The 25,966-nt window shown below is 50.9% G+C and overlaps 1 protein-coding gene across 1 annotated transcript in view; it reads right to left on the bottom strand.

Annotated features, from left to right (window-relative positions):
• ZFHX3 (zinc finger homeobox 3) overlaps positions 1 to 25,966 on the bottom strand; it is a 175,030-nt gene that overhangs the window by 87,578 nt on the left and 61,486 nt on the right. Inside the window, exons 2-3 of the mRNA XM_082319280.1 lie at positions 22,997 to 25,731; positions 18,903 to 19,399 (exon numbers count right to left, since the gene is read on the bottom strand). Of these exons, the coding sequence (XP_082175406.1) occupies positions 18,903 to 19,399; positions 22,997 to 25,685 (3,186 nt within the window). The 5' untranslated portion in view covers positions 25,686 to 25,731. The remainder of the gene's footprint in view (positions 1 to 18,902; positions 19,400 to 22,996; positions 25,732 to 25,966) is intronic.

Here is a 25,966-nt window from a genome sequence, read left to right as displayed (position 1 = left end):
ACAGAGCGGGGCTTACAGGGTCAGCCCAGGACACGGATGAGTCCTGGACAAAGACAAGGCACCGTCTGCACTCTGGGGCACGTTAAGAGCTGCTACAACAAAAAGAAAGCTGGAGAGCGGCAGCGGTGGTGGTGTAGCTGTGACAGTCGGAAGATGCGGGTGATGCAAGGATTTTCAAGAGCAGGTGACACGGGAGCAGGGAGAACACGAGGGTGCAGTGAATTAGTACAACAGGGAACGGAAGCGGAAAGAGGAAATATATAATATTGCAGGAGAGCTGAGTCTTGAAGGTGAATGAAAAGCGGTAGAGCGAGACTAAGCCAGTGAAGCCCTCCCAGTAGAGCAGCCCTTCTCCAGAGCTGCAGGCTGCAGGGCTGGGCACCAAGCTGGGCAGCCAAGACTGCAGCCTTTGATGCAGTTGTTGTGCTGCAGTATACCCAGAACACAAGGACAGGAGCACCATCTGATTTCAGACAAGCGCTGTGAAGGTAAGTTCATTAAGTGTCTGTGAAACACACAAACAGAACACAGAGCACCACAGAAATGCCCATGAGAAAATAAATAATTCTTCATTCACTGAAAGCTTTGGATTGTATTAGACAAAGCCTGGGGCAATGTAATGAAAGAGGAAGATAAAAAGAAACGGAATAATTACTCATTCACAGAATGAGGCAAGAATCCTACTGGAAAAATATGTATGGAAATATTTATAATTAAAAACTACAATAATGCCTGCACACAAAGGGCTGAATTAAAGCAACCTGAAGTCTGATATTTTCTATGTTTAAGATGGTTGTGAGGGCTTCCATGAACTGAATGGACGCTAATGTGTCTTAAGAATTGTGTATGTAAATTCAGGCAATTGCTCCACGCCCCACACCACTGAGCAACTACTCTGTGAGGAAAGCCACCAAGTTCTCGGTGAGGAGAAGCCTTCCAACTACAGTCTCTTCCAAACCGGAGGGGGAGATCTCCTCAGTCCTTGAACAGGCAATGGTTCCCAGCACGTGTTCTCAGGCCTGGTTTCCACCAGAAAGGACACGGCAGTGACCCATAACAACTTACAGCAGCAGAACTGACGTACCCGTCCTCCAAGCAGTTTGCAGTCTACGAATGGATTGGGTTTGCTGCTCTAACTTCATCTGCAACAGGCTCTTAGCTTGCAAGACTGCCAGGAACAGGGGCAATGTTTCTCCATAACCCCAACAGACACTGGTACGGTAAGCGCAAACCCGCCCTAAGACACCCCGAGAGGCTGGGGCTGCCGCAGCCTCCCATCCTTGTCGCAGACTTTTCCAAGCCTCCCAGCAGTAAAGGTCAGTATTTTGCACCAGCAGTAGATCTTCTGCTTTTTTTTTCTGTCATCATGAGCTGACACCCACAAAAGATATCGTCCTTATCCGAAGGGCGGAAACGAAACAACCTGCATTTCACTGCCGCAAAAGCAAGAGCGGGCATGGCTGTCCGGAGCCGGGGAGCAGCCGCGGGATGTTGTCGGATCTGGTGGTGCTGTTGGTACAACCAGCTTAGCATCACACAAATGGAAAAATGAACCTGAAAGAGAAGGGACAGCCCGAGATACCTGCTGCCCCTTCCCTAGCTGTCAGTCTTCATTCCTAAGCAACTTAAGCCCAGGGAAGGACGCCGAGGCACGCAAGGAGAGCACGAACCGGGGACAGGGGCTCAGAGCATCCCGCTCGCTCTTCCGTGCTCGTCCTCGCACCTGCGCTGGCGGCAGGCCCTGCACGCTGGCTGGGGCTTTGTCCAGCTCTGAAAATAAAGTGGATCTGCAGATAAAAACCTTTAACTAGCCCATATGCTCCAGTCTTGATGATGACTATAAAACAACACAAAGTTTCCCTCAAATCGTAAGAAATCCCCCGCATGACAGTCTTTTTCTTCCCCCAGTCTTTTTCCTCATCAGTTTCATGTAACATGAAAAGACACCAAGAAAACTCCCAGCAAAAGCTTTGCCAGCCTAAAGATAAGGTGTAAGGGCTTATTTGACATTAAAACGTTACGGGGATATGTTGTGTTTAACCCCGAGATGTGCATTCTGAATTAAAGAATTGCTGAGACAACCGGGAAACACGCGGGCAAGCCTTCAAGGCTACTGCAGCCCCGGGGTGCGGTGGACCCTACCGCGCTGAAAACGTGGGACTCCAGTTAAATGAACACACTTTTACACACCATTCCTAGTTTTATGGCCTTGGTATAAGGCAGAGCCAAGTAGCCTTACAGTGACATTTCAGTTCAATCTTTTTACCTCACCCATGAGAAACTAAACAACTAACATGATGATGGTTGGCAAGCACCTGCCCATGAAACTTCCCAGAGTACAGGTTTCTTTTATCTGTAGGAAAGGCCAAAGCAAAATCCAGTGCTCCCAACCTGAAGCTAAATAAACGCGCACATGAAACAGTGCACGGATTTTGAACAAGGTCAGTAGTTAACTCTTCAAACAAAAGGATACAGCAAGTCATCCCTTACCTAGGACTTTCCAATACGAGATTTTATAACTGAAAGCAGAAGTTCGAGACATAATTCAAAGAACAAGGTAAGATACCACAGCTTCTCTTAAGGTCAGACTGTAATGGTCCCTCCTGGTTTTTAAAAACAAAGAATATCCCCCCCCCCCCCCAGTCTGCTCTCTAGCCCATGGCTCACGCAGCACTGAGCACGACCCAGACGGCGAGGAGGGCTTCCAGTCCCTGGACCCCTTTAGATTCCTGCCGAAGGTAAAGCTCCAGCTTCCCGAGTTCATATGCTGCTTTCTTTCGGTGCAACTGTAACACTGATGGCAACGTTCGTGTAAAATTTCCTGTGTGTATCTAAAACGTATTTCAGTTCTAGTATACTTCTGCAGAGGGAACTACAGAATTGCTCTGAATATTAGTTGCAGCTATTTCCTCCAAGATAACTACAAAAATGGAAAATACAGAGCTTGTAGAAGTACACTGAAGCAAACAGAATAAAACCTGAGATGATAAATGTCTCTGCTCTTTGGTGCTCCCTTTGTTCAAGGGTATCTGCATCCTCTTGTATTTGCCGCATACAGGTACAGAAACTCCTGGGAAAAGCCAGGGACAGTATTTATCGGTTTTAGCAATTCTGGATCTGCAATCCACGATGTAGTCTGTAGAGACATACACAGGGTAAATGATAAATACTATGAAGGCAGCACTAATCAGCATCAGGAGTACTTACTGACTACTGCAATTCAGAAATAAAATGGAAGCAGCAAAATCTTTTTTGGGAGCAGTGTCCACTCACGGCAGAGAAGTGTGAAGAGCTGACAGATTTCTAAATCCTGTTTATAAAATTCCATGTGTAACTATTTACGCCAGTAGCCCTAAGATTCTCATTTCTGTGACCGTGTGGGATTAACTTCTTTGCAAGGATACTTGCTCGGGGTTAGCGTATGCTATCAAGAGGCCAGTATGCAGGCTTCACGTCTTGCTAATCCACCTGCCCAGCCCAGAGGCAGACATTTTAACAGGTCTATCTGGGCAATGCAGTGCACACACCGGAACGCCCGGGTAAATCAAAACCAAGGAGGTGTGAAAACAACAAAAGCAAGGTTCCTACTTTGTGGGACTACGGGAAACACGCACAGGCCCACAGAAACTGTAACACAGACCCCGTGACATGAAAACACCATCTACAGAAGGACTCCAAAGTCTCTAAATGTGTCCCATGTATGGTCAAAGCGTGCTCAAGAACCAGCACTGGGGTAGCTGGTCTTCTCCAAGGGACTTCTAGCAGAGCACATGCGTCAGCCTCTGCTCCATTTCTAGCAACGCAGCTGGTGGTCAAGAGCCAAAACTATTCAACAGTACTGTCCTTCTTCGTGCCTCCTCCTGTGGGCTTCGATCCTGGGCTCATCAGCAGGTACCACAAGCAGGTGCACTCTGCAGCCACCCACAGGAGGACGGGCACGGTCCTAATGTGACATACCGGTACGTGACACCCCCAGAGTTACAACAGTCCCATGAACGCTCTGGGTGTTACAATTTACATCTGCAGTTCTCAAATTGGGACACCCTCAGGCTTTTTGCTGGAGAGGACGCAAGTCATACCTGAAGGGAGGAAGGCATTAGTCACCCCAAGAGAGCTCCCAGCTATTCTTCACTCCTCTGCTTACCCTGCCTAAGGATCCTCCTTCCTCTGGCCCATAGGTGAAGACTACAACTCTTTGAATCGGTTTCAAAAAAGAAAGGATGGCTGATCCAAAAAGTCAGGACCTGCTGAAATAGGGGTTTCTCTGCAGCACAGACTGGGGGACGGGAGGACAGCCAGACGGGGACAGGGCTGCAAGGAGACCCAGAGGGAACCCAGACAAGGGGACAGGACCTGCCTGCCTGGAGCGCGACCTAGGTGGCACCTAGAGGCTTTGCCACCGGGCGAGCCGTCATCCACAGCCCCGCGCCCTGCGGGTACTTGAGGTGATCCTGCCTTAGCCTCCTCACGCACACCAGCCCTTCCCGCCTCTTCCTTCCACCCCCTTCGCTGTTCTGCTACTTTTGCTAAAACCACCTCCCAAAAAGCTCTTGGCACGCAGCTCTTCCCCTACTGGCACTCTCTTTTTCGCTCCTGACCGAGAAGCCGATCTGCACCCCAACAGCAATCGCCGGCACGAGCTCAGGCTAGTGCCGAGTCTTTGCACGGCACCAGCACCGCCCTGGTTTCTGCAGCTGGTCCAGAGACATCGACAACGGGGAGTGGAGAAGCCCCTCAGCCCTTGCAGATGCGGGCAGCTCTCACCCCGCAGAGGGGCAGGGAAGCAGCCCCATGCAGAGGGAGCGAGGCTGGAGGACGCGCCGGGACCCCCCGCGCTGCCGGGGAGCGCCCCGCCAGGGCGTCTCCGGGCTGCCCACACCCGCGGTGCATGGGGAGCCCCGCCAGACGCGGGTGCTCCAAGGCAGCCGTCGCTGCATGTGCCTGGAGCTCCGGCGCGGAGCTGTGAGACGCCGTGCCAGGCACGCTTGCTGCCGAGAGAGACGAGCGCTGTGCTCCTTCCCCACCAAAAACCCCGAGGCCTCCTGTGTGTATGCTAACCACAACCCTTTGAGAGGCTCGTGTATTTACAAACTGAGGCATGTTGAAATCAAAGGGGATACCATATGACATAATTCACATTAAAATGTCAACAGGCTGACAATTTATAGAGTCAATCCACCGAAGGTGGGGAGAACTAAGACGCGGTAATTGTTTAATTCCCGCTTAAACCAACAGCAGCTTTACCTTCAAACGCGTACAATGTGCAGGGCCTTTCAGGCGTGCTGTCAGCCAAGTGATGCCAGCCCCTGGCACTCGGCCAGGAATTAGATAACAGCGTTAACTATTTATAGGCGCTCCTCACCAGCAGCGAGCGGGGCGCGGAGCTGGGGACGGCAGGATGCTGCTGGGAGAAACGCAGCCCCAGCCCACCCCACAGCAAACATTTGCCGTCAGCACAAGGACAACCGGTTTTTCAGGAAGGCAGAGTCCCTCTCGTTAGGACACTTGAGGCGCAGCCCCGAGCCTCCGCAGCCACGGGTCCCGCTGCCGCACCTCACGGAGGCATGGCACACGTTCTCCTTGGGAGGAGACAACGCCGGGCCGCGCACTCTGCGGGCACCGGCTAACGAACCTGCTTGCACAGCGCCTGGCACCGAGCGGCCCTGACCCCGGCCGGGACCTGCAAACACCATGGCAGCGAAACAATGGAGGTACAAAGTGCCCCAGCCATAAATTACTTGAGGGCACACATGAACTTTTTACCCCAGGTAGATCGCAGCAGCTTCGCCCGTATCAAATATATCGCGTTGTTTTGTGAGACCCGACATCTGGGCCGCCTCAGCTCGCCGACATCCCTTGCCCAGACAGGCTGCTGGAGACATGTCTCGTAGCCTGCAATAAGGAAGGCATGAGAGAGAAATGTGCACCACTGGGAAAAATGCTACCTGGATAAACCACAGCCAATAAATTTTCTATAAATGCCAGCTAATGCTGTCCCTTTGAGAGCAATGGGAAGGGACTGCGTGGACTCCAGAGTCCTCTGCACAGACTTGCTGTCTGTACATAAACAGTAACACCTCATTCTCTCTTCTACCTCATTAACTGAAACGCATTAAAACAAGTGTGCATTGGGAGCAGAAAATGAGACTGTTAAACCAAGCTGATATAATCCTCATCAGCTGTGGGAAATGAGAACACATCCATTACGCTGAATCAAGTGCGCCAACTGTGATTTACCGATAATGTTAAGACCCCAAGAAGGATGCTCTTCCCCCCTTGACGTCTCTCTCCTGCTTCTGGCACACGAGGCAGTTCAATCCGCCGTCTTGTGTTACACCCAGAGCACTGGGGTTGCTCTCCCCATTCCAGCAGCCGCCCTTCGGGCACAGGGCTGCGGGCCTTGGTCCAGCACTGCAGACAGTGCTTTACGAGTCTCCTACCCTCAGAAGGTATCTGCTCAGCAAGAAGCCCTCTGACTCCGCTAGTATGAAAGTCGAATAAAAGGCCAAGCCAGCAGAGCACACACCCAGAAAACGGGACGTTTCAGAATCACGATCCCAAACCCAGACATTTGTGTGCACAGTGACAGTGTCTGACAACGGCAGGGTTTACCTCGGGTGATGGACATGCTGCTGAGACGTTCGCACCTTGCCTTAATGTTACCAGCCTGCAGAACAGCACAAAGCGGGGAAAATACCGCAGCACCTACGTATAAAGCCGAGAGCACTAACAAGACTGCATCGTTTCAGCTGTCCCCTAACCCCCCAGTCTGGTGATCAAACGCAGCAGGAGACCGAATCGGGGGTCTCAGCAGAGGCGACACGAGCTGTCACGCAGCGGCCGCTGACCTTCAGCAGCAAGGGACCAGCTCCCCATGAGGGTCAGGAACTGCTCCCTTCTCCTGGGGGGTAACCAAGACGCATCCCTGCCCTTACGAGCAAAGGCTTGCTCGAGATGCTAGAAACACTCGTTATTTTCTTACCCCAGGGAGCCCGAGTAAGGGAACCCTCCGGATGGCACAGGAGGTGCTGGCTGCGGGAACCAGACAGACCACATTCACGTCCGACAGACGAGCGGCTTCAGGCCCTCCACCAGCCTTGGGTTTGAACTGCTGACCTTACCGGCGCGGCTCAGGTTTCCAAATTCTCTTTTCCTTGGGCCAAGCAGCGCTTCTGGTGCAGCAGGACCGGGTGTCCTCTCCCCAACACCTCTGCCTCGCCTCCGTACTTAGACCAAGAATGTAAACAACCACTTCAATACTTGCATCTGCTATTTCAGAGTTTTTAAACCAAACAGAACTATCAAACGGCATTTCTCTCCGAGTGCAATCTGTTTGGAGTGCAGTCTAGACTCTCTGGGACTCGTTCCTCCATACGAGCCTCAGGGAGTGAACAGGACACACCAGGGTCTCAACCGGCAGCTTCCAGCAGCCTGTGCAGGCATTTTGAACAGGGTCCATGAAGTCTGTTTAACCAGCATGATGTGTGCAACAGAATCACAAAGAAACAGGCATTTAAAGTGACATCTGTTGGATTAATTAGCTGTGTAATTAGCCTCCCCTCTGTGGAGATAGGCTTTGTTACTGCTGCCTGAAACTTCCCCAGGTGATTTTCTTTGTAACCACCGTTCTCCAAGCATGAGAAAGAGCGGAGTGGGTGGGACAGGACTGTAATGCCTGTTCAGAAGGAGAGGCAGGAGTCGAGTCTCGAGGCCATTAGGCAGCCGAAGGGAAATAAACGGCAGCGGGTCAGAAGACCCTAACCGCCACGTCAAGGTGGTGAAACCCACACAGGTCACACGCATCAACCTTGCAAATTCTGCAACCGCGGGCAGCCCTGCACGAGGGGTGAAAGGAAGGGATAAAATGCAAATTTTTACATTCTCCCCCGTTAGATCGGAGCACTCTGGCCTCTGCCCCCTGCATCAGCTCCCCACCTCCCCAGCTCGCGAGCCCCCGGGCTGACAAGGGGGGAGTCAGAGCAGGCTCAAGCAGCCCTGCGACGCGGCAGCATTCCTACCTGAGCCGCCGCAGCCTGTTCTGCTGGGCAGAAAACATCTGAACTAATGCTTAGGATAAAGAGGAAACCAGGATCCTGGGATTAACTGCACTCCACTGATGAGTCAATGGCCAAATAAAGGTACCTCCTTAGAAAACCACCCCCCTGCTTTAAACGCAGAACAAGAGAGGGAAGGAAGGAATCAGGGCATTCATTTCTGGTGCCAGGAAAAAAGCCGTGTAACAATGGAGCTGTACGGCAACTCCAACATAAATCAAACCGGTACCTAAGCAAGTATTTGCACTGCAAGTTGATCCCAGCAGCTTTTCCATGTTGTGCCACAACTTCCAGGCTTAGTTCCTCACAGCTCATGGCAAGGGGAAGGTTCAAAATATGGTAGTGGGAAGGCAGTTTTGGAGAACAATGATGCAGCACTGCGAAAAATCAACTGACTGCAATACCTGCTTATTATCTTTACTCTGCACAGATGCGCTGAGTCCCTGCCAGAGCCATGCGAGCTGGAATCTGCTCCTTGTAACCCATCACCAGCACGCTGGCTTACTGCATCCCGGCAGAGGCGTCTGCAAACTCCCTGAAGGCAGGAAGGGACACACTGGTATCACTGAGCATTTAAATAAATATTTGCCTACCAGACAGCGGCAGCATTTAAGACGCTGCAGCCACCCCCCAGGTGCTGCCAGCGCAGCACAGCACAGCCCGGCAGGCCCAGAGCTGCCCCGTGCCGGCTCCCGCTGTTCCGGCGTCGGTGCCCACGCGCCCAGTGCACACGGCCGCGCGCTCCAGGGCGGTACGCTCACGCTCTGCCCCGCAGCTCTGCCGTGTGGGTAGCAGTCTTTGGCAGAGAGGCAAAGTAACCCGGAGACAAGTATCTTCAAACAGCTGCAGTACGGTTTACCGGAGCTTGTCCAACTGTACCCAAAGGCACAGCTTTCAGAGAACCTGTTGCACAAGTGTAACCTATTGCCTAATTTGAATTGCAGAACTTGATTGCACACATTACGGTGCAAGGCCAGAATTTTTAGGACTGGCAAGTAGGACCAAAAGAACATTACGGTATTAAGTTATGCATTATGCATACATTATTTATTGTAATTTAATGAATTTCCTAGGAGGTAGCAAACATCGAACCTCCCATGCTGCTTCCACAGTAATTTTGGAGATTTCAGCTGTTACAAAATTTTATTCAGAAATAGCTCAGTTTATTATAATTCAGTTATCTCAGGAGAGAAGACGACAAAGCGCCTTGCAGCCTGGTTGCACGAGCGCAGCCTAGCAGAAATCAGCAGCCCACGCCACGTCACACAGAACAGGCTGGGGAAAGAACCTTATGGCCTCCTTCCCAGCCTGCAAATCAGCCCACTGCTAGAGATGGATGTTAATGAATGGCCATCCATTATTTAAAAAGCTCGTTGTCAAAGAGCCTGCAGCTGCACTGCTGTTACCTGGCCAGGACTGTTACCCACGGTGCTGAAAGCCTGACTCTGCCCCAACCAGCAAAAGGCACTAAGAGCATTTCCCCGGCCTTCGAGGCATACTACCCAAAGAGAAACGTGACCGCCCAGATGGGAGCACAGGATCGTCCGGCGGGGGAACAACTCGAGCACAGACTGCAGCAGACACCGGCAAGCAGGGGCTCACAAGCCCCGTGCTGCAACCCCGCTGGCCAGCTTCAGCCTCGAACAAAGCTGTCCCCCCACCTCCCCTACCTGCTCGCGCCAGCACTCCTCCACCCAGGCTTGCTCCAGTCCTACCCCCCTGTCTTCAACTGCGCGCGTTAGGCACCTGCAGGAGCATCGCGATAAGACCCCGACAAACAGGCCCGTTAACCTGTCTCGGACAAATCTCATTTCAGCCCTCCTGACTGGAGCTCCCCATCACAGTGCCAAAGCTGCAGGCAGGAGAGTAAGGGGACACACGCACTTCTGGGCCAGCCTCTGCTCACAGTGGCTGATCACCCGAAAAAACCTGCAGGTCTTTGGGATCCAGACGAGCATCTCTGACACACATTTACCCTCCTCGCTCTCCGCTGCCGAGCAGCAACCTCCCACATCAGCACAGGAGGGAGAGCAGGTCCCCGACAACTTACACCACCACACCAAGGGCCGCTGGAGCTTCCGTCAACGCCCCTACGTCAGAGCAACGAGCATAACCACCTTGTCCTCACCCTGGAGGTCTGTACAAGCATCATCTGAAATGGGAAAAATTCCTGCTTTTAAATGTAAATATTCGTCCACGTGTTCCAAAATTACTGGGATAAAAAAAACCATGAACACAGACAAAACTGGCATCGTTCATGGGGAAGGGTGGTACAAGATTCACACCGACGCCTCATCCGAATGAGGGCATCTTGCTGCGAGCGGACGGCTGGGGCCCGGCACGGCCCTGCGAGCGCCCCGCCGCCAGCCCGCCCCTCGGCGCCCCGCCGCCACCGCAGCGCCCCGCCGCCACCGCAGCGCCCCGCCGCCGCCGCGCCGAGCCCGCGCAACGCTCTCAGCTTCCACAGATTAGGATAAAAGCTCGTCCAGGTGCTTTTCGGTTGTTTGCTTTTTTTTATTGGGTTTTGTTTGTTTGTTTGGGTTTTTGTAACCCTTTCTCACAAATATTTTGAATTCTAAATCCCGTTTGACAGCCAGCTTTCAGCTATATGTTTTGGCTAACTCCTAGCTCCTGCTGTGCTGATCGCTGGCTCCTGCTCCAGTTGCACTCTCCCTCGTTAGTTATTCAAGCTGCTTTTACAGGGTGGTTTCCTCGCTAAGCTGTTGGTTGCACATGGCTCAGTACTTACTGGAAAACCGTTGAAAGAAAAATCTGAGTGGCTGAAGTCCATAAATAAAACATACAGCAAGCAGTGCTGTGTGTTCTCAATAGTTTTGATTTCAACCCCTTCAAAAAGCAGAGGAGAGAAAGTGTAAGTTTTGTGATCCTACACTAACGTACTTTATTATCAAATACCTAAAGGAAGGTAAAAACCTACTTTAAATGCCAGGGTGATGTGATGGAGCAATCTGCCACTCAGAGAAACGTGCAGTCCCAAGAGGGAGGTTTCTGAAAGGGTTAAATGGACAGTGAGTGGTTTTTGTATTAAAATACTTGGCAATCCCAACAGGACGCAAAAGTAAAACCAGATCGTAGGGGTTCAATCCTCCTGTAATTGGCTGTACTGTGAAAAACAGTTTTGTGTAGAAGCAAAGCACTGCTTGAATTCCTTCAAGCCTGGACGACGGCAGAGCGCGCGGAGCTTGCCCAGGGGCGCTGCTGGGGCGGGGGCGACCGATGCCCCGTCCCCGAGCCGAGCCAGCAGCCCAGCGCGCCAGGCACACGGGCCAGCTCCGAAACCCCTCTCGACTCAGATTCGCCATGCGTGCAGACCAGGGTGTAGTTCATAAAGCTCGTCCAGCTATGAGTTCAGCAAGGCTCCAAGTTCATTCCAGATTTAAGCACGCTCTACTCCTCAGAACCGCTTCAATTCATAAGCTTAGCTTTCATTATGAGTTTATCCAAGACTAAGGGATGGCAGATTTGAATTAAAGGTTTTGGAGACCAGCTTTAAAAACAACTTTGTGGGGAAACTTAAACGGGTATTCACTTGTGAAGCTGCCGTTGGAATTTTAACTTAAGACCTCGTAGGAGATCAGCTACAAGTCCCTTATACTCTATAACTTAAACAGGCTTCTGGCACAATTCGTGTTACTCGTGAGTGTAATTCAGAGCTCTGATGCTGCATCTGTGGTTCAAAAGATAAACTTGCAAAAATAAACCCAAAACACACAGAACGCAGACAGTGAGTAAATCAAAGGTTAATACAGCTCTAAATCCTCTGTAACAAGCACGACAGACTCTTTGTGGGCAACTTCACCCTAAGAACCTTAAAAGGCAGAGACTGAAGGAAGTTTTTGATAAAAATCAAAACCTAAACATGTTCCCTTTTGCCTACGCTAAATCATTTGGCTATTTCGAAGCTGAATCACAGCAGCCACTCGCAGCTCCGGCAACGCCGAGCTGAGCTCTCCCGCAGCCCCGCGGGGTCCGGCGGCGAGGCTGAAGCTGGGCTGGGTCCAGGGGCTGACGGCCGAGCCACCGCTTGCCGGCAATGGCCAGGGGCAGAGCTATCTGCAGTCCTCCGTGTGACAGAGGACAGACCTCCACCAGCAGCTGCAGAAGGACGGACTGCGCAGAGTGATTTCCAAACTTCTGGTAGGCTGATTAAAACGCATCGAGGAGAGAAATGCAAAAAACTCTCCACTGTAGTTTCTCGTATCTTGGAGCCAAAAGCCAAGAACTCCTTTTATTTGCTTCTCATTGGTACCATCAATTTTCGGATTTTTTTCTTTTTAAAGCTTGAAAACCCAAGACATTTCATTAAAACTCTTTACCTTACAAAACGTAGAGCTTTCCTGCACTGAAGTCCTACAGGAAACATCTACTGTCAGCCAAATGGCGGGATGAGATGAGACTCAGCTCTGCCTTACTGCAGAATTACGGCATGCTTAACTCGCACTAATCCAGAAAGGAACAGGAACCAGGTTTTACTAAACTAGCAATTTCCACCAGCAGTGAAATTTGTGAAAGGAAAGAGGGCAGTTCCAAAACGATCCTTTTCTAGGACGTAATCAGAGCTGCCAGCTGTTTGAGAAAGTGCTGAGCTGGAGCTTGGGTCCCGGTGACCAGCTAACGGGCACCGGTGTGCCAGCTCCTCACCCCTCTTCTCCTGCTCCTTTTGCAGTCCATCTGCCTGGCTGCTCTCTACAACATCCCATGGCAATAAGATTCACAGGTAAATGACATGCTGCACAATAAAAGTGAGCTTTTTTCCATTTTAGACCTGTTGCTAATTGTACCAGATGCTCCTTATTTTTTGTTAGGAGAAAAAGGCGAGCAACTGCTGCCTATTCACCTCCTCTGCTCCGTTCTGGATTCGTGTGTCAAGTTAACTCCAAAGTCTATTTACTGTCTTCACACAAGTCATTCCAGCCAGCTATCATCCCTGCCACTTTCTCTGGGCTTCTAGTTTTTTTAATCCTTCCTAAAATGAGCTAAATTGAACACAATATTCAACAATCAGGCAAATCAAGGATTTACACAGTTCCCATGTCTTACCCTTGCCTTTCTGCTTGCCACTGATCATTGAGTTAATGTTTTCAATGAGGTCGGGAATGATTCCACATCTCACTGCAGGAAGAGCAATTTTAACCCTCTTTTGCTCTTTTTTCTTTTTTTTTTCCTTTTTGCATGATGGGAGGAGCAGGGAGAGAAGCCCAGACATCCATGTTAGGGCTGTTTGCCCCCCACTCCCCTAACACTCTGCAACACCAAATCTCATCTGTCATTCCCTGGGAAAGCACTTAGTGCTGTAAAGTTCTTCTGCAACTGCCATCCAGCTTTACACCTAAGCGGTCTACATATTTTTACCTTATAGCAGGTTTTTAAGCTTGCCTTTTACTCCATTTTTGGATGACTTACGAACACAGAAAATAACCACGTATCTTTCTAACCTTTTTTCTCCATTGTGGAAAGTTAGTTTTTATTTTACTTTTTATTTCTCATCCTTCAGCTCGCTATCAATTCACAGACCTCTTCCCCCAGTGATGAGAACCACAACTTTGCTTAAGAGCTGTTCCTGAAGAATCTTGGCAAAGGCTCTGGGAAACCCACTGCCCACACGAACCAGCCCAGCCCTGCCTGTAGGCTGGCTGACTCCAAATAACCAGCAGTGCTGGCAGAACCTCCTCTTCCAAAAGCCCATTTTTTTCCCCTTTCTAATCCGCATGCCTACTAAGACTCTTCTCACTACAGTTTCTATCAATTTGCTGACTTAACGCGTTGTCGTTTCTGGCATACGCTACTGCCAGGAGTCTGCCAGTTCACGTGCAGCTCCTGCAGAACTCTAGTCCTGGTAACTCCAGTGCCTTCCTCCTTCACCGGTACCTCCCTCTGACACCAGCTCTTGGCTTTATCCTGTGTAAAGAGGCAGCCTTCAGTTCTTCTCTGAAACATGGGCAAGAAGAATTCGCTCCTCCTTCCCCTCCCCATGCTGTGGTCCTTCTTCCCTTTTCCTTTTTCTGCCTCCCCTTGAAATACTTTCCTATTTAATCATGTTGGACTTTCTGTGGACTTTGGCAGGGTTTCCCCCCCGCTCCGTTTTCCACTTTTTCTCATGGGTAGGATACATTTAATACAAGCACCTAATGTGGTTTTAAGTAAATCCTCTGTGACCTGCACACATCACACCCTTTTAATTTCTCTAACAGTAGCTCACCCATTTGCATGTAGTTTTAACTTCAAAGCTAGATACTATTATGGTAAATGCTCTTTTTGTCTGTTTCTATTATGGAAGGATATTGAATTTGAATGCATTGTCATTATCATTCAGTAACTACATCTCATACAATATTCCATGCATCATCTGGGATTAAAAGCTTTTTGGGATTTTCCAACAAGTTTCTTCAAGTTGACACTTGGAGCCTGCAGAAGTTTAGTCACTGCATCACACGCTGCCATGACGCTTTACCCCAGTTGCAGAGTGGTAGCTACAACAACTGGCTCCTATTGCACTTCCCACACTGCAGGCTGTCGAACCTCCCCTAGCACATCGCAGCCACCATCCTGGTCCAGCAGCTGGTGACAGCCTTGATGTACTCTTCATTGCGTGATGTAAATCACTGCTGGGGATTCTGTGGTATCTCACTGGAGTCAAGTCAGTCAATGCACACTGTCACCCCAAGTCCTCTGTCTCTCCTCTACACGTTCTGCACTCTCACGCTGCCGTGTCCTTGGGGTTATCTTCCTTTCCACAAGCTTTCTCAATTGCCTATTTGACCAGTATCTTCGTTTAAGACCAACAGCCCCAGCACCTCTCTTTGATTAACACCATGTAGAACATAGGCTTTTGGTTCCAGTCCGTCTCACGCATTGTACTTCACTGCAACTGCAAAGCTTGGCTCCCAAACCCCAGCGCAGCTCAGCGTCTTGCTGCAGTAACTCCAGCTCAGCCTCTCCGCTCTCAAGAGACGTACACCCTGCTGCTGCGCCGGCGGGAGAGGCAGGACGAGACACACGCTGCTCCGCAGCGGAACCGGGAGCTCCCACCGCCTTCTGCTGGGTTTGTAGCTGCACCTCCTGTTTTCCTTCCCACAAGTCATCTTTGCTTCTTTCCAAGTCAGCACAGATCCACAAAGTTTCATCACCGCTAGTATCTTGAGTGCTGATATTAAGGGGTCGTTTTCCTGCACACTCTGCATCTCCCAGTTAACAAAGAACCTCTATGCAGGGCATCATGTAACCCCAGCCCTCTCCTTCAGACTCCCTATTCCCTAAAAAAGTTAACTCAGCACTTGGAAAGACTGAAAAGGAAGACACTGAATGAACTCATTGAACGCACTCACTTGGCAGTCTGGCCCGCAATGTGTTTCTTCAGTAGTTCTTTGTTTAAACTTCTTCTGAGTTGCAAGTTTTGAACCAGAGATTTTCAGGAAGTTGTAGGAAACATCCGAACTTGGCTCTTGCTCGAGCAGATTAATTCCTTCTGGAAATTCCACCTGTGCAATAGACACCGGGAACTCGTGCCCGACCTCTTCCAGATGTGGGGAACGCTGCTCTGCTTCAAGGCTGGTCTAGTCCTCTGCGGTCATGAGGAGACAAGACTCAGCTTCTGTTACAGTAAGCCTGCACTTGTCAAGAGTTTGCACAGTCTCTGCCTCTGCTTACAACCACCAGTGTAACTCAACCTCGGCCTCGCTATACTCATCAGGCTGTCCTAGCTAAGAGATGAAGGGTCTTCAAACCCGTCATCTACCTCAAGCCACCTCAAAAATTTAAGAACACACATTTACAAATGGTACTCTTGCTTTCCAGGTGGTTTCCCAGAATATAAAACCCACCAACTGCGCCAAGGAGATAAGTAGCCATGGCGAGAGGCAGCAGTACCGCATTCCCCCAGCAAGTGCAAGATAAACGACAAGATCTAGGCGCAGCATTTTAGGGGGACAGTAGGGATTCAGGGAGAAGATAAGAATAAGGGAAAGATTACCCGGCCCTTCCAGTTTCTTGTCGTAAGCAAGGACCCCACTGCAGCATCCCTGCCCCCTCATCACCGACACGGGAAGAGGTCTGATGCAAGCTATTGCAATGCGCAGGACGAAGATGGCAGCAGAAGACCAGACCTCCTCCTCCAGCACTGAGGCACTGCAGGAGAAGACTGAAAGGTTCACCAGACTATGGGCTAACAGTGTCTCCAGATCACATTTTTTGGCAGCACATCGCACTAACGGAAGTGGCTCTTGGGCAATGCAAGTGGCCAATAACATGTGATTTAAGAGAAAAACGGCAAAAAAGCAGAATAAGGAGGATTGTGTGTGATAAGCCTAGTATGTGCTCTCACCCAGCAGCATCTGGAGAGGATTTTCTCCAGCAGGCAGGGAAGAACTCGATTACATCCAGTTAACTGTGCTCTAAACTGATTATGCATGTGCCAGGCTAATGGATTACATTAGCAAGAGGAAAAATAACATCCAATCAATCTCAATTTACTGCAGACCACACCAAGGCCTGAGAGAAGAGAAACCATTCTGTGAGCTACCCCCACTCCCACTGCATCTTTTCAGCCATCCAAAGAGACACGGCATTGCCACCACTCCGAAGACTGGAAGAATCGCCTGAAGCTTGCCTGACCCACGGACAGGTATTTCCATGCAGTCAGACACTGATTCCAGCTACGCTGGTGCAAGATGCTCTGAATCCAGCCGTCCGCTCTCCCCTGCTACAGGCTTTACATAGGCACACTAGAAAGCGAATATATGGACCATACAAGACCTCATTACTCTGCAACGTGTTATTCTCCCTCTGGTGTTTCGCTGCTTTTGCAGCAGAAGCAACGCAGGGCTGCGAGAGCTCTGAGAGCTGCCCAGGCCTCTTACCAGCCTGAAAACTGACAACTTCTCTTCGCCTGTCTGAGGAAAGCATTTCAGGAATCCTTATTACAAGCACCTAGGGCTGTCCCCCACTCTGACTTTGGTGGGGTTTTTTTCCTTTCTCCCCCCCCCCCCCCCCCCCCCCCCCCGCCCCGGAGTGAGAGAATTCTAGTGCCCCAATTGCTTCTTCCCCAGTAGAAACCACTGTAGATGAAGGGTCTAGAGAAAGAATTTTTAAACTTCTGCAATGTATATTTAAGAGAACAATATTATGTGTTAGAACTCATAATAGAGCTTTCAAACAACTCCTTTGTACCCCAAACTGAATCCCACCGACAGAGGAGATTCCATTCCTCAGCTGGCTTTTCAAAGTCTCACTGGGACTCTCCTGCCCCCAGGTCCCAAGCTGCTTTTACTCTCTCAGGTCTCCTGCACAACTGAGAGCAAAGGCGTATGTGCCGATCTGACCATTTTTAGAGCCGGACTCTGCTGTGTTATGCTGGATCCCAGCTGATGACGGTAACAGCAATCGTCACAGCAGCCTTGGCCTCAATAGCGAGCTCAGCAGAAACGTATTCCTCCTCTGAGCAGTTGCCCATCAACTCCAGGCAGGTCCAACAACCACAGTTCAAGGCAAACCTATGATGCTCCTGGTTGTCTCCTTCCTCTCTGAATTTGCTGGAACTGCTCATTGCTAGGGAAAATCCAGGAGTTTTGAAATCTAATGTGTCTGCACCATGACATGGGTGGGCTACTGTACAGTTCAGTGTCAAGTTTTAAATTCCCATTACATAAAGAAAAACATTCAAAGAAATAATTAAGAAGCACAAAATACAGTCTGTGTGCATATATACTTATATATTAAAAAAAAAAAAATCTCACCACATTTGGGGGAAAGCAGGAAGAAAAGGATGAGAACAGAAAGAATATAAAAAAACCTGAGAGAAATGAGAAGACAATGAGTGGGATAGCATGTGTGAACGGAAGGTATGCGGCTGCTTAGATTTATGGCAATTCGTACCTGATTGTTCATACTAAAGCCATTATGGGATGATTAGAGAAAAAGGTGAAGCTTTAAGTCCAGTGAAAATCAATAGAAACGTCTGGAGCAATTCTGCTGCATGAGTGAAAGGACTATTTACTGTATCCGGAGCTCCTCTTGGGTTACAGCCCACGGGGTTCAGGCCAGCGAGGGGAGGGGGTTGTGAACGAGAGAAGTAAGTCAGGAAAGAGAAGATGGTTACAAAGACGACACAAAGTAAGGCGAGGGACGGGACACGACAGACTAAAGAAAACAAGATGGCAGCCACAGGCCAAATATTGCCGTGGATGAAAGTCTGCAATGCCTCCAAATACGGTCTGCCCATATGCCCAGTGAAGCACATGCACGTGTACACAGGCTTCTCTTCTGGCCCTCTCCCTTCTCCGTCCTCAAGCAACGCTTTGCTTACAGATCCCAGCCTTAACGCACCCAGAGCATAAAAGCACAGAGACAGCAGCCATCCTCCATCCCTCCCCACTCCATCCACCCGGCCTTCTCAATGCCAGGATGAACACACTTCTCTGACAACAGCAAAAGCCTTCAAGTGCTCATGAAGAATCTCGTATGGGTTAACAAAACGCCTTATGGAAAAGAGTCAGCAACAGTGTGGCAAATACCATCTTGCACAATGTTTTCAATAGTGACTGTTGAATTTTTGTGCAAAAGTACCGTTTAACAAATATGCGGTGCTATAAGACGTGCAAGCCCTCATTAAAGCGTCTTGACATGAACACCCCTTGGTCTAAGGCTTTAACAACCACAGTTGCTATCAGAACGCAGGCTGAAGAGCTGTACCACGCAAGTGAGATTGGGTCCCGCTGGAGAGATCTGAGCAGCTCGTCTCCAAAGGTTCACAATCCACTGCGGTTCAAAATAGATTTTCCTTTGTTCCAGCACTTGGGCAATGAAGGAAGATGAAGCAAAGCCAACCCTTACCTTATAGAGCTTCAGGCTGGCCTCATGCCTCGAGTTCACTGTGTGAAGACGCAGCTTCTCTAGACTGTTGGTGTAGTAGTCGCAAGCATTGCATTTCAGATGTACCGGATTCCCAATGGCCACGCACTTCAGCCTCCACTCGTTGGCCTTGCCACCCTCCTTGATATGCGCTACCAGCTGGTATTTCTGCACATGCTTGTCCGTCTTACAGTGGAGTTGGAAGTTTGCCTTGAGCTGTGTGTTGTAGCGGCACAACTTGCACTGGTACGAGTCCCCCATCACTGCCTTCCACTCGTCTTCAGGGAGGCTACGCTCCACGTTCATGTGGAGGCCCAGCATGTCCAAATTATCTGTAGTGAACTTGTTGCACACAGCACACTGGAAGAGCTTCAGCGATGGGTCATTTGTTTGCGTGAAACTCTCACCCAAGTTCATTAGCTCCTCAGACACCAGCTGTCCACCACCTAACCGCATGTCCAGGGGGATCTCTCCACCCACTGCACGAAGGAAAAAGGGGAGAAAGAGGTCAGAAAAGCTGAATTCTTTACTTGCCAGAAGAGAAGCACAGAGCAGAACAGACGCTGCTCTCAGTGCAACTCTTGCACCCGCCAAACGCACAGCGAAAGCCAAGCACAGCTGTCCCTCCGCTTACTCCTCTCCGCTGCTGGTCAGTACCGTATCTGAAGAAAAACGCAATCGCAGCCGGTGCGTAAGGCTGGCAAAGGACTGCAATAGCCCTTGCTACCTACCCTCCGAAGGAGAAGTATCCAACCCTCTGCCCATGAAAGGTGGCAAGAAAAACCCTACAAAGTTTCAGAGGACAAAGAATTCCTCAGTACCGCACTGAAAGTCTCCGTGGCCATTTCAAGAACAGCGTAACGTTTTATCCTGTTTTTTCTTGCCTACCTGGAGAAGCAAGAAATGTTACCTCATGCAGTACCTGAGCACGGTCCCTGCCAAATAAAAAAAGGTCAGCAGTCACAAGTCCAAGTGATGGGAGTATTACAGTTCGGCCACCGCACTGCCGTCAGAAGCGGGCAATGGTGCAGAATGTGGCAAGTACAAAAACCAATCTGAAAAGTGCCACTCCTGCACTATTAGAGCTCATCTCTTGTCCAAGAGCGGACAGTCTTCTAAAAACAGTGTTGACGGACGCTTTGTACGCCCAAGGAGAAGACAACCACTATTAATAACGAGAGTGCAAGAGCATGTCAAGGAAAGCCAGCAGGACGCTTACTGTCTTTGTGCCACATCTACTCTTCAAACCAAGAGCTGAACTCTGTTCACTTACAGTAAATGAATGCAGCAAGCTCTTATTTACATCAGAGCGCTTTGAAGATGTGGACAGAGACTTTCTTTTTCTAACGTTAACTTTTCATGCCAAAGCACAGAGACCAACCACCAGCCTCTTCTTAGGACCTTTGCTCCACCTTGCTCTCCTGTTCCATTTTTAAGACATTTATGCTCCTCCTGCAGCTTTTTGGTATTTTAACTTGATCTTACGTCACAGCTCAGCTTAACAATCTTATTAAAGGAACCTTCAGGTCAACAGTTAGTCGGTCAATCAAAAAGAGCTATTTTATTTCCTTAACTTTTAGTTTCCTATGTTTCAACCTGTTTGCTGAGAAACAGCCAACACTGGGAGGACACTCAAAGTTCAGGCAGAACTGTACCAACCTTCCTGAAAGCATACAACCACAGCTGGCGCAGACCACAGCTTTGGGCAGCGTACATGCTACTGTCTTTTCTGCAGAAATGCAATACCATGATGTTCATTACAGTCCTAAGCAGGATGAACCACAGCTTACAAGACAACCTGAACGCCGAGTTTGTCAGAGGAACAGCACCTCATTTTCATCAAGCATACCTCGTGCTCACACAGCGAAGAGCTGGTTGGAGAGGGCAAGTCCCGTCTGCATGCACTGCCAGGAACCTGTCTTTCCATCAAAGCAGTCAACGATCTTTTCTGTTGATCCACTCTATCCCTCCCTGCCACGGCAGAATTATACTCTGTACAGCTGCTCCTGCGTACCTGCTCACTAAATATCTGAAGAGCAGGGAACCCACCACTTGCCTTCTATGGTCCGCATCTCCTCATCATAGTGATTTGTCTAAGCATCCCTTTTAAGATGTATCCCAAAATCTTCCCTTTAAATCAGTCTCTCCTGAACACGTCATGCAGCAAAAACGCAAAAGCAGACTCGTCAGAATTATTAATATTCTACTCAAATCCAGTTTTGGACTGAAGTGTAAAAATGGGAAAAATCTGTTTCACTTCTCGCAAAGCTCATGGTGTGTGTATGTAAGTCTAACGAGCTTGGCTTGTGTCAAGTGCTTATTGACACGGGAAGGGCCTCCCTCCGTAATCCTCAGCTCGAGATTTGCAACCATCAAGTGTACAATTCACAAATCACTCTCCAGGCGAGTTCATATACATTCAAGGCCTTGTCATGCACTTTAGGATGCTTCAGTTAAAATACTCCCAACTCCTCTCATGCCAACTGCCCTGTGCTTCAGGAAGGAGGGGCCATGAGCTCCACAAGGGCGCCGTCCAAGAAACCCACCACAGACGACACTGCAACTTTACACACTACAAGCTGAATTACAAATGACTGTCAATTACATCTGCTGGCAACTTGGAGCTATTGAAAACACACTAAAAAAGACACTGTCCTTGACCTCCCAAAGATGCAAGCTGGGACACCACAGGAAAAAAAAAAAAAGAAAAGATAATTAATTTATAGTCACTTGAGTTCCTTCGTTTTCTTTTTCATTTTTTCAGTATCTTGTGTTGTTGTTCTCTCATATGACTTTCATATCCTTCTGGACTAATAATAAACTGTACTATGAATAGCTGAAGGAAAGGAGAACATGCAGGAGACCAATGAACCAGTAACGGAGCACATCAGTACTAACAGCATCGATGGACGGACAAGGTTAGGGAGGGCAGAGTGCAGCACGGAAAAATTAGTTCAGAGGAAAGCAGGTAAAGTGGCAGATTTCTTTTCACGTACTTTCTCAAGGCACCGTGAAAAATCCTCAGCAGCAGCAAGCCAAGATAGAGACAACAGTAATTTCAGTCAGCGCCTGCCACGCCTGAAGCGGGGGGCTCCGTTCCGCGCCAGCTCTCACCCTACAGCGCTGCGGAGTTCCAACGCACCGGGAAGCGCGGGCACACTGCCAGCGGCTGCTGCCGGCCCTGGGCGACACGAGCGGCACCAGGGAGGGACCTAACGGGACCTGACCCTCTGTCCCCACTCTAAGTCTAATTCTTGGACGAAATTATGCAGGGATAGGGCGTGCCCCCCACTGTGCCAAGCACAGCGCCAGCACGAACACAATGAACACTCGTCAGGAAAAATGCATTTGGTAGCTCATTTTTAAGTGCTTTTGTCATGTGACGAGAGAAATAATCTTCTCTCTCTCTAGCCATTCCCCTCCAGTTTAGCAATTCTCATCTGGTCAAGCCGCAAATCTTGTATCTCACGCTGGCATCAGAGAAACGGTTTCAGCTCAGTTTCCTCAGCAGAGGCACACCACCCCTTCCACTGAACTCACCGCAACTCTCAAAACTCGCTTACCTTTTCTCCTCAGGGCAACACAGCACGTAACGAACCAACTCAACACCTGCCTTTGAGGGCACCAGTAGCTGATCAGAGCCTCTCGCAAAGCCACCCACCAAGCTACTCACACCCCATACCAAACCGAGGAAAAATCATTTGGAAACACTGTAGTAAGGATGCTTTCCACAACGAGGAGGAACATTTAACACGTCAGCAATAAACCCTATCTACTGTTTTATTAGCTCCCTACTAAAACTCTTAGAAAATGTACCAGAAAAGTAACATATTTTCCCAGGATGAGAAAAACTGGTCTGGGGGAATGCAGAAGAGAGGTCTCCACTGCGTCATCTCCATCCTCGACCACCACACAAAGGCAACTCACCGCATTGCGGCTGCACTACACAGCGGGCCGCAGAGACAGAAGGAACGGCTGTGGCACGCACCACCCAGCCTGCGCACAAGGGTTTTGCGGTAAGGCAAACACGATCCCTCCCTTACACACGGACACGGTGGAAAACCCTTCAGCCTCACCTAGAGATGGAGCCATTGTTGCCATGGGATTGGTGGGATCGAGCTGGAATCCACCCATCATGAACTGGGCATCTGAGGAAGTGCTGTCCATCTTCAAGTTGGGAAGGTTCATGTTCTGCGCCAGGTAGTACTGGTAGAGCTCGGCCTCGGCGGGGGACGGCAGGCTGCCGAGGCCCAGGTGCCGGTTGTGTTGGATTTGGGACATATTTTGCTGAAGCAGCATCATATTGTGCATGTGCTTCTCACTGGTCATGTGAATACGAAGGTTTCTAGCTACATTGGTCTCATAGTCGCACACCTCGCACCGCCACGTAGGTTTGGTTTTTGGTTTGGTGGGGGAGGGGGCCCCACAGGTGCTACCAATGTTGGCTGCCGCGGCCGCGGCGGCTGCCGCGGCTGCCGCTGCCGCCCCAGCAGTGTGGCTGAAGACTTGCTCTCCTCCTCCGTTCTGCAGGTTTTGCATGTTGTTGAGATGCTTGTCGGACTGCATATGAATACTGAGGTTGCCTTTGGTAGTAGTGGAGTAGTTACAGACCTCGCAGCGGAAGGGCTTGTAACCACAGGTGTAGCTCTCACCCCGTGCCAGCCGCGGGTGTGGCTGTCCACTTTTGCAGTAGACACAGGAGCCACCCGGCTCGGGATGTTTCTCCTTCATGTGCGCCTCAAGCGTCTGCTGGTACTTGTAGTGCCAATTGCACTTGGGACACTTGAGTGTCTTACATGAGTTGCGAGAATGCATCATAGTCATGTGGCCACCCAGCGACCGCGAGGAGCCCAGGACCGTGTCGCACTTTGGGCACTCCACGCCGCTCCCCGAGGGGCACTCCCCACCCCCAAGTTCACAGAGGGGGCCAGCATGCTGGTGATGGGAGATGTAGCTCCCGTCCTCGCCCTCCGCGCTCTCATTTGGTTCTGGTGCTGTGGCATTGTCTTTATTGGCACTTTCATCGATAAAGTCCAGCCTCCTGCTGCCCTCTGCCACGCTGGCTCCGCCGCCCTCATTGTTAAAGCTTAAGTGATTCCTCCTGTTTGCACCATCAAAGACAAAGGAAGAAGCAGAATTAGAACTAGTAGAAGCTGTGCCCCGCGACAGGGTCTGGAGCACGTTAGGCATTAAGGGAGAGTTAGAAATGCTTTGGTTTGAGAGAGCAAGGTCCTTTTTGCTGCTGCCGCCGCCTGCCACAGCCCCAGCGTCCTCCTGGGGCCGGTCCTCCAGTTCGTCCTCCAACTCGCTTGGAAACAGTCCTTTGCAACCCTCATCATCCTCGTCTTCTTCCTCTTCCTCCTCCTCCTCTTCCTCCTCCTCCTCCTCTTCTTCTTCCTCCTCCACCTCCTCGACCGGCTCTGCCTTTTCCGAGAGGCTGTCCTGGTCGCCCCCCTCTTGCTTCTCCCCCTCTGCCACCCCAGGGTCCTTCCCCTCTGAGGATTTGGTGGGACTGGAAGCCAGCGGGCCCAGGGGGACTGAGGTAATGGGAGTCTTCAGAGCCGAGCTGGTCAGCCCGCCCAGGTTGAGGAGCGCGCCAGGGGCCAGGACGCCCGCCGGTGGCGGCTCCGCTCCGCCGGCCGCCCCGGCCTGGAGGGCCTGCTCGCCTTCCATGCGAATGCCACTGAATTTACCATAAAAACTGTGTCCAGGGCCTATGAGGTTAGCTGTGGAAACGAGAGGGTGCTGAAAGGTTTTGTTTTTTGGTTCCAGAAAGCTGACAAGGGGTTCCTTGTCTTTGCCTATCCCTTGGATGATAGCGGAGATGTTCTTATTGCTAAGAATTTTCCGCTCCTCCTCACTCAGAGTCATTCGGTGGTCGTGCACCGCGTGGGTCACGAACGAGCGGACATACCCAAAGGAGAGCTTGCACAAGAAACACATCAGGATGGGCTTCCTCTTCCCGTAGAGCACAAAGCCATCAAATTTGGACAGGTCCACATTGTTGGGAACATCTTTGGATACGCAGGAGCTTTTGGCAGAACCGTCGCTGTTCAGGTAATCCTTGTTGCTTTTGTGTCGCACATCGAAGACGCGGAAGCTGTGCAGGACGGGGCTGATGCCCGCCAGGGCTGAGGTATTCGGGAAGGCCTGGTCTGAGCCCTCAAACCACTTCCCGAAGGATGAGGCTATGTGGAAGGTGTTGATGATCTGTGGGTAGACAGGAGCGGCGGCGGAGGGCTCTCCCTGCTTGGGCAGAGAGTTCGGGAGCAGCGAGGGGAGAGCCCCGCTGCCGCAGGTGCCCCCGCTCTGCACCAGCTGGCTGAGGCTCTCCACGATGTAGGCTGAGCCGTCCGGCTGGTAGACGATCTCGCCGGCCAGGTTCTCCACATCGCTCTCCTCCTCCCCGTCCTCGCTGCTCTCACTCCCGCTCTCCCCCCTCAGCGGCGGGGGCGGGCGGGCGCCGGCGCAGCGGTGCTCCATGTAGCTCTGCAGGCCGGCGAAGGAGGCGGCGCACTGGCCGCAGCTCACCTCCTTGCTGGCGGGCTCGGCGCCGGGGCCGGCCGCGGCGCTGCTCTCGGGGACGCGCTCGGGGAAAGGGACCCTCAGGCTGTCCAAGGGGCCGCGGCTCTCCGCCACGGGCTGCTCCATGCTGCCGGCCGTGTCGGGGAGGTGGGCGCTGTTGAGATCAGTCCATTGCTGGTGCTGAGGGATGCCGCACCCATTGTCCTTCCCGGGGATGACGGGCGAGTCACAGCCTTCCATGGCAGGGCCGGCACGGAGCGCTCATTGCACCCGATACGGCTCGGACCTGCAGGCGGGGAGAGAAGGAGAAAGGCAGGTGAGTCAGGGAGGAGAGACGGTTCCTGTGGAGACCCCCCACCACAAAGGCTGCCGACCCCGCTCTTCGGGACCAAACGGGAGGCTGCGAGAGCTGGCGCCCCAAGATGGGCTCCAGGAACGGGCGGCCTGGCCTCGGGTAATGCACCGCTGGAAATGAGCAATGGAAATGCAACAGAAGCAGGAACATAAGAGGCGAATCGAAG

Source organism: Platalea leucorodia (assembly GCF_965183815.1).
Source record: "Platalea leucorodia genome assembly, chromosome: 8".
Taxonomy (NCBI): Eukaryota; Metazoa; Chordata; class Aves; order Pelecaniformes; family Threskiornithidae; genus Platalea; species Platalea leucorodia.
Note: the sequence above shows the minus strand (reverse complement) of the source record. Positions and strands in the feature narration are given on the sequence as shown.